Consider the following 9,278-nt stretch of genomic DNA (forward strand, 5'->3'; position numbering starts at 1 on the left):
GTGTTGTGCACACGGTATTTAGGAAAACCAAGAGAAGAGCGTGTGACCTGTTAGGCACACACCAATTTTATAAGGTGTGGATATATTGAAGTATTAAAGAACAATAACTATAAAATACAGATTACAGCTGAAAGATTAATCAATAGCCAGGCACTCTGACATTAAAAGACACTGCGTCCTGGTTTGAATTAGAACAGAACTAATCCTGTTCAGAGATTTTACTTTTCAGCTCAGTCTCTGCTAAGTGACAGCACTTTCTGAAGTTAACAGCAACTTCTGCAGACAGTGTCTGCTTCAGGGAGTGATAACATTTGATGTTTACAGTTACTGCCAGGGTCTGGGATGCAGAAAGACTCTTGTTTATACCTGCTCCTGTGCAGACCAAGGTCACTGCTAAATCCTCTGTGCCACGGTGGGGGTGCAGTAAGTGAGAGGCTGCACCTCCAGGGAGGAGCGGACAGGACAGGTGACCCTAAACTGACCAACAAGATGTTCCATCCCATAGACGTCATATTCCGTATAAAGCTGAGGGTCTTGCCCCCTCTTGCTCTCTTCTTCAACGGCCAATGTCTGAGGAGGAGTCTGTCTGTTCTTCCTTTGATCTCAATCCATGCGTCCCTGACTCCAGTTCCAGAATTCAGCTCCTGCATCCAGTTCCCGTCTGCTGCTGAGCCCAGCCTGGGCCTTCCCCGTGCCTGCCCTGCAACATCAGTGGTGATGGTGATGTGGTTGCCACCAGGGGGGTTGGATTCGGAATTGGTATGGTATATATTTGTATATAGTTCATTTTATTATTCTTCTTCTCATTAAAGTAGCTTTAGTTTTCTTTTCCAATCCGTAAGTCTCTCTCCCTTGATCCTTTTCTCTTTCCCCTCTTCAGGAAAGGGGAGGAAGCGGGGAGGAGATAATAGAGAGCGTCTGTCATTTGTCTGGAGCCAGCCCAGCTCTAACCCTTGACACACTGGAACGCAACTCTGATCAAATTGAAGACAAAAATGTAATAGTAAAGAATAACAATGAAGACTGCTAAAATTACTGTAATTCTCATTAGAAAAAAACCACATGGCTGTTTCAGTATACCAGCTGTCACCACCACCCCTAAGCCTCCTTGTTTTTATTATGCAAAATGTTTCTCTCACAGTCCAGACGCCTACAGCCATCAGCAGGCCAGGAAAAAAGATGCAAGAACCTACCATCACCAAAGATGTGAGTCATGAGCTTTGTGAGCACTTGCTTCAGATTGAACTCCACCAGCCTCACTGCCTCCATAGTGTGACACTCTTGCTTGTGCGCAGTGCGATGACCTTGCTCAAACAACCGTAAGCCTTCACCATCTTTAACGCTGGAGAACAGCTAGAACAAAAACACACCAGTATTGTTCATCAATGGCTTTCTAAATGAAAACAGAGAATGAAGTTTTATTGATTTTAGTGAGAATCTTACCTGCTAAGTCTGCACCATGAAAAATAAATGTAAAGACTGATTTTGTACAATTTCTGTTCACTAAACACAGACATAAATTATTACAAGAACAGAAATATTCAAACAATAATTGTTTTATTTCTGTACCATAACTTCAAACAATATTATTAGCTACAAGAAAATGCTAATTTGGAAAGGAAACACGTATTTTTTCTGATCCTGTTACTTCAAAAGTTATCATTCAGAAAAAAGTATACTCACTGTATAGTATATATAAATTGTATCCAAAACCTACAATATACAATGGCATTTATCACAGGTTCAACTTTTTGTCATTAATTGAATTATGGAAAAGAAATATAAAAAAACCCCAACTTTTAAAAGCCGTAATCAAATTAACTCTAGAAGAATCCCCCCAAAACAAAAACAAACAACAACAACCTCGCAGTTTAATGAGATCTTAAGCTGCTTTTATTTGATTCATCTTGGATACAGTTTATTCATTTAAGGACTAGCATTTTCCTGCATTTTCTCAGACATGGAACATTTCTGTGTACAGGAGTTTTGTCTATGGGGCATTTAAGGATTCATGGTCTTGGTCTGGGGTTTCCAGATAAATTACAAAGCACAGGGTCAGGCTGTATTTGGGATGTGACAGACTGGCTTTTCATGCAGAGGCCAGTCTCCACCACATCAGCTGCAAGTAGAAGATTTCTGTTTCCAGTACATCCCTATACACTTCTGGCCAGATGATCCCAGACAGGTACCAGCAAATCTATATCCTCTCAGAGAGACCAGTAAAACACTCTCACTAACCCATGTCATTAGAGACTCTGTGTCTTGGGCAGTTTTACACTCTGAAGAGAATTTCTGTTGGAAATATTTACAGCTGTACAAAACCCAAGACTGTTAAGTCGGGAGGGTAGGGAGAGCTAATTGTGAAAGCATTTCTAGGGCTCTTTCCTAGCTCTCCTGCTCCACTTTCCCATAGTCAACCAGGCACACACAGAAGGAAAAAACTACACTGAGATTTTTTTCATATTAAGCCTCCCAGCACAACTAGCTCTTACTCAGCAGATGCCATGAACAACTCACAGATGCCCACAGAAGTTGGTTTAATTGCAGTTTGATGCCTTCAGCGCACTGAAGGCTCTAAAATAGTTCATGTGAACTTCTGGTAGCCTACAAATGCTGGGCACAATTAATTAAGACTAGCTTCTAGCACATTTCATACAGACATCACGCATGCAGAAGGAGTCTTGAGTTTTGGTAGCACACAAACTAGCAGCAAAACGGATTGAGGGAATAAAAAACTCCCCATCAGTAGCTTTTAACTTTATATTGATAGTCAGAAGGACACTTAGCTGACAGATTGAGAAAACACCTCTCATGTTAATCTTCCTAGTGCACTGCAGAAACATACAAAATAAAAAAGGGAAAAGAGAAATACAAACTAACAATTATTCATCAGTCTAAGAAAAATGCCTTTACTAATCGAAAGGCAGCAGCTTTACAAAACTACGTATCACACTTTTGAGTAAAGGATTCTTTTTCAAGTTCTCACCTGAAAGACTGAACCACCTTCTTCCTACTGGCATTATTTCTGCACTGGCTAGAAGCAGCAGATGGTACCCAGCCTATAACTAGTTTACTGTCAGCAGGGCAGATCAGACATCCAGCACGTGGTTTTGAAAGCCAGGGGTGTATTCACAGAGGCCAGCACGAGCCTGTGGAGGTTAACTGTCTTAGGCTCACTGGGTGGTCAATGGTCTCTCACAGAGAAACTTGGAGTGGCTAAATCAGGTTCCTGCTCTGAACTACAGGTATCTACTTTTCTTTCTGTAGGCTGAAGAGACTATAGGCTTTCTACAGGCTGAAGAGACTACAGTCAGTAAGCCAGAAACACTCTTTAGGCCACAGAGATTTTCCCCCTTTGGACTAGAATACACTGTATTTACATATTAGAAGATGCTCTCTTCTTCCTTTCCGCCTTTATTCATCCACTCACTCTTCAGCTTAAAACTGTTTCCATAGACTGCTGCAAGAAACAGAAAGTCTGGACACTGCCTTTAAAGTACAGTATTTGTATCAATAAGAACATAGAAATAATTTTCCTTACCACTGTTTTATTCCTAAAATGTTGATACTGCAATTACTGTCTAAAGCAAAATTCAATTTTAGTAGATTCTATCAGATATGGCAATAAAATATGTGCAAGAATCATTGAAGTAAATACATTTAGTCATAGCCCATCCCTCTAACCTGCCAGCCTCTCCATCCTGCCAAACCAGCCATATGAACCATCTTCTCTGTGACAGGACAAGTGCCCATGCAGCGGTGCACTGAGCTAGGCTGGGAGGTGGATCTGGATAAGATGTAACCCAGGAGAAGGGAAGAAACTGAACAACATGAAAATGGTCAAATTCAGCTTGGTAATCAATTACCAGCATACTGGCAGCACCAAGAGATGCCCTGCCACATGGGACGGGGCTGGGGCACTTTAGGCACAGCCGTGAATCTATTCCAGTTCACACAAGCTGTTAAAGCACAGCCTTAGGCAAGTCCCTGAAAGACAGGTAAGAGCAAGGAAACAGCCCCCATTATAGTCAGGCGCTGAGAAACACTGGTATTCTCCACAGAGGCAACAGGAACTCCTGCCAGCTCCAGCACAGCTGTGGACAGGGTTATACTGAGAAAAAAAAGATGCCTTACAGCTGTATTAATATTTATTCCCTTCTTTCCATTCACCTGCATTGCTATGTCAATATGAGCAGCTTTAAACTGATACACCAATTTCACTATTACAATGATTGAACTGTAGTAAGTACATGTCTTGGATTAGGAACACTTCGACATTTCTATATACATAAAGCCAGGAAAGTCAAAGCTTGAATAAAATGAAGAATCACCTACAACCGCTCCTTTTTCATGTCAATTCTTCTCATGCACATATCTGAGCAAATGGAGGGAAAAAAATAATCTAATCGTCTTGTACAAAGCACTGACACATCCAAGATGCCACATTTTGACATACATTTATTCCTTCAGTGCAGGAAGAAGTAAAATAAAATGTACAATTTTACTGCATTGCATATGAACAGTCATTACTACTACCAGAAAATAAATTCCCTTTAGCCATAAATCAAGCACCTGAGTGTCTTACCTGGTGTAAGGACAAGAAGTTTAAGGGAAGGTATGCAAAACATTGAATATTGTGTCATCATGCAGAAGTCAAAAATAATTAATAATTACCAGCATTTACCAACACATCTGGGTGACTCCGACAGAGCATCCCTGGAGGTGTTTAAAAGCTGTGTGGATGCAATGCTGAGGGACAGGGTTTAGGGACCTTGGCAGAGCAGGGTGAAAGGTTAGATGCGATGATCTTGAAGGTCTCTTCCAACTAGATGGTTCTGTGAATCAATGTAACCTTACCACGTGGCATGAAATTTTCTCACAATTTAGCTTGTAATAAGAATACAGTCAAATTTGGTAACATGTAATGGCCAGAAAACACTGAGTTTTAATAGCACAAATACAAACAGAGCTTTGCTTCTTTAAAAACATTTCATGGTATTTCTCAGCCTGGCACAGAGGGCAGAATACACGTGTGGTTTCAGTAAAGGTCCCAACGTTTCTTCAGTCACTTAACAGACTTTTTTAAATCTCACATTACATCGTTATCCAGTCCAAGATAAAGTGCTTCTTTACAGAATGGCAGTCGTAGTAGGTTTCAGATCAGAAAGATCTGTAACTACATCCTGTCTTCCCACAATGCAGTTGCGTATTCCTCCTGCAACTCATGCATACACCAGCAATTAAGATAATGAACACATAATACTCATGTACGTATATTCATAGACAAATCAGCATTTAAGACTAGCTCTACAAGGAGAATCTGCACGTGGCAACTCTCAGCCTTGCCACACCAAGTGCATTTTGACTCACTGGCTCTGATAAATACCACTACAAACGAACAGTTGCACTCTAAACCCACTTACAACTAGCACACCATTTCCACAACATTTTAAATGTGCCGTAACACTCAGCTGATGGATCAGGAATGATGAAGATGATGCCACTTGAAGATCACTCATCAAAAAGAAAATCTAATGGCAGTCCCAATCAGACTCCAAGATGATGAAACCTGTAAAGCTGCACCTCCACTCAGGCAGTTTCTGGTGCCAAAGAGATATGCAGCCCATCGTCCACATGACGGAATGTTCTTCACTGCACATCAATAAGCGTTTGTTTTGGGAGAAAATGGCAAAAATCACTTCAAGCAACAAACTTGCAGGTGGTCAGCTTAATTTACGGATCCTTCTGTTTTCAGTCCTCCAATTATGCAAAGAAAGGGTACTTCTATTTGTTGGTTTCAGGTTTTTTTTTTTTAACCTAATCAAAGAGTTTCTGAAACAAACAAAACCATTGCCAAGTTTAAGGGAAAACCATACAGATGTTTTTGAAGAGCAAACCAAAAAACAACACTGCTGTACAGATATCACTTATGAGATATATGATAGGAGTCAGAATTCTGTTCCTGTGGAAATAGAAATTCCACTTTAATTTGATTTTTAAGCACTTCAGACTTCCTAAATACACTTGTAGATATTTTACTCTTTTTTTCCTACACAACTTAACATTGAATCACATCGACTATCACATTGAATAGTTTTAACTGCTTTATTCTGAAAAGCATTGTTGGGTTTGTTTTTTTTTTAGCTGGATGAGATCAAAGTAAGACAGTCTGAAAAAAAATTTTTATATGAAGTCTTTGATGTAGGTCCTCAGACCAGCAAAGCTCTGTTTATTATGGCATGATTTATACACCACAACTTGGAAAATGCTGAATAATACAATCTTCACAACTCAGGTAGACATCCAGAAAAGCGAAATCAGTTCCACCTAAACTAGGGAGGCCTGTTATTCCTATCACTCAGCCAAATTGCAGCTCCAGGAATAAATTCACTTCAGAATATTCTAGCAAAGTAACTGTTCTCTGTTTTCTTAACATGGTGGATCTAGTTCAGGTGCCCCTGCTCCCTGAGAAAAGGAGGGCCATCTCTCAGTCTCCTTAGGCATCCCATTGCTCACAACCAACCTCTCAAACACCATTCCAGAGGCAGTTATCACCTGAAACTTGATGTGATGCACAGTGCTCATTTTGCTGGGCGTCTCATCCCATGCATGCAGCCTGCACCACTTCCCATGCCCAGATGTGCCTAAGATGCAGATAGAGCAACTGCTGGCACACAGTGGTATCCTCAAGAGATGGCACAAGCAGGAAGATATGAAGTAGAAGCCCATCCCAACTATTCCATCATTTGCCATGTACAGAAGAAAGCTGCATGGACCTCCAATTCAGTACATTTATCTCAAAGCATCCAGGAAGTCCCAAATTCCCTCTGACTGGCATGTGCTACTTTGCAGACAGGAGATAAATGCCCTCAGTTAGAGGGACTGACACACCATTCCACGACTCTCCATATCCATCTCATCTGATACAGTCACTGGCTCCTCACACAACCCTTAATCCTTGCCAGCTGAAGCACTGAAGAGTGTAATCCATATAGGAAAACACAGAAAGGGAGATTTCCAGGGGCTGATTTCAGGTCTTGTATCACCCCTGGATAAGCCTCTCTCCACCCTCAAAGTTGCAGAGGCCTAAAAATAGTACCTTTCCTAGGCCACGGAAGCCTTCTCAAATACTTGTTCCTCTGTGCCCAGCTAAATGTTGTTATTACGATGAATATTCTCGCACATACTATAAATGCTCCATATCACTCTACAAATAGGCTGATCCCTGGAACAGTATAAATTTATTTAAATTCCTTTACACGTAAGAATTTTAAAAAAGGGACTAAAGACAGGAAGAAGCTTTCCTTTGAGATACAATGTCAGAACAGAAGCACAGTGTCCAAAGCTGCAGTAAAATCTATGATCTTGGAGAATTCAAACCTAATGACATTAGTCTTGTAAGTAAAAACCTAAGATTTAAAAAAACCAAACAAACAAAAAAGTGTGAACAAAGATGTAGGTCACTCAGGTGCTCACATCTACTCCAAAAGCATAAGAAAACTGACAAAAGCAACTTTTTTTTTTTTTAAACAACACACAAGGAGTATAGCAAGGTACCCAAGTATGAAAAGATGAGGAAAGGAGTATGTATTTATATGAATAAGAGAAAATCTTCACTTCTATTACCCATGAAAAGAGTCTTTACATTTTAGGATCTAAACACTATGAAGTTACAGTATTGAAAATTTCTTCGTAATTATATTTACTGCTTTGGAGGAGCAGTTCTTATTTTTAACTGAAATTAGAATTTTCTATTGCATCCTAACAAAAAAGTTATCATTTCCACCAAAAACATTTCAATGGAAAATGAAGATTTATCCCTACTACTTCTTTGCATTCTCCCTGTTTATAGTTTTTAGGTATTAGCACAGACAAGCCTGATGAGACCATCGTTTCTTCATCTGAACAATCTGGTATTGGCCTCTGTTGGAACAAGGTTAATAAATCAGAGGAGCAATTCCTATGTTTTCACATCTGTTCCCCTTAACATTTATGTATAATTCAGTACACACTATAAAATACTTTATGAAGTCTCCTTCCGAAATGTAAACACTACTTGTCAACAGAAAAATGTTCTGTGATCGTCATCGGGTTTATATTGGCTCCCTCTGCTGGCTAAAACGCACAAAGTGTAATTTGGTAGAAATATTTTTTTCTCTTTTCAATAAATTGTGCTAAGTACGGAACTGCATCAAAGACCATAGCATAGCAGGGAAATAAATCATTTTATAATCCACCCAGGAAAGTTTGCCACTTCAAATCTGACTACAGCAGTATCAATATTGCCAACCCAAAGAATTTAAAAAAGAAAAAAGCCACACACCTTAGAAGGAAAAAAAAAAAAAGTCTATACACCCTTTAGAAGGAAAACAGGCATGCTGGCCAAAAAGAATATAAAAGAAGTACCGTTTGGAGGTACTAATTAAGAAGAATAGCTCATTTTATATCCAGGATTTTAAAGCAGATTTGGGAAGCTTTTAACTATTTCTATTATCATTGAATCACAGAATCATCTGGTTGGAAGAGACCTTTAAGATCATCCAGTCCAACCGTTCTCCCTGCACTGTTTCTAACTCTTCTATATATTACATTCAGGTAATAGTGCCTCAAATATTTTAAAATATACTGAAAGCATGTCTAAATAGATTTTTGGGTGTTCTTTGATAGCACTCTATGGACATTTTTTAAAAGATTATAGGAAATTTCAGCATTAATTATTCTAACTTTTAGCACTGAGTTAGCCTGGAAGATGAGAATTTCATTAGAACTTTAGTATCTACATTCATACAAAGCTGCAGAAAAGCATCAGCTATTTGCCCATCTTTAAATCACAGATTACTCTTCTCTTTAAAATATAATCAAGCAAACATAATGAAAAATTGTATAGATAAAGTAGTAAATATCTCACAAGAATCTCAGAATAAAACACTGTAAAATTCCCAAACTATGATTAGCTCCTACTTCCAATGTATTGATTTTAACTTTGATATGAAAACAAATTATAATAAAGGTTTCAGTCACAGGGCAGAACTTCTAGCCTTTCAGCCTTGTTGACAGAATTTGGTATTTGTATATGAGAGATACTTTTCTACATCTTTCAGTTCTGCTTACATTTTCCGCTGAGTATGAACTGATCTTTTTCCTCTCCTTCCAAAATGAGATGAGATGTCAAACTCTTCTAAATTCAAGTTCCTATAAAATTACTCTAGGTTTTGGGGTTTGTTCTCAGCACACCACCTCCCACCCCCAACCCTCCCCCCACCAGCTTTGTGATAACT

At 39.3% G+C, this 9,278-nt stretch overlaps 1 protein-coding gene across 1 annotated transcript in view; it reads right to left on the bottom strand.

The window, feature by feature from the left end:
• Positions 1 to 1,193: 1,193 nt before the first annotated feature.
• Positions 1,194 to 9,278, bottom strand: part of FARS2 (phenylalanyl-tRNA synthetase 2, mitochondrial) — a gene marked incomplete at its 3' end in the record, with an annotated part of 11,211 nt that continues 3,126 nt past the window's right edge. The window contains exon 2 of the mRNA XM_010133347.1: positions 1,194 to 1,353. Within this exon, the coding sequence (XP_010131649.1) occupies positions 1,194 to 1,353 (160 nt within the window). The remainder of the gene's footprint in view (positions 1,354 to 9,278) is intronic.

This window comes from Buceros rhinoceros, unplaced genomic scaffold (genome assembly GCF_000710305.1).
Source record: "Buceros rhinoceros silvestris isolate BGI_N320 unplaced genomic scaffold, ASM71030v1 scaffold12333, whole genome shotgun sequence".
NCBI lineage: Eukaryota > Metazoa > Chordata > Aves > Bucerotiformes > Bucerotidae > Buceros > Buceros rhinoceros.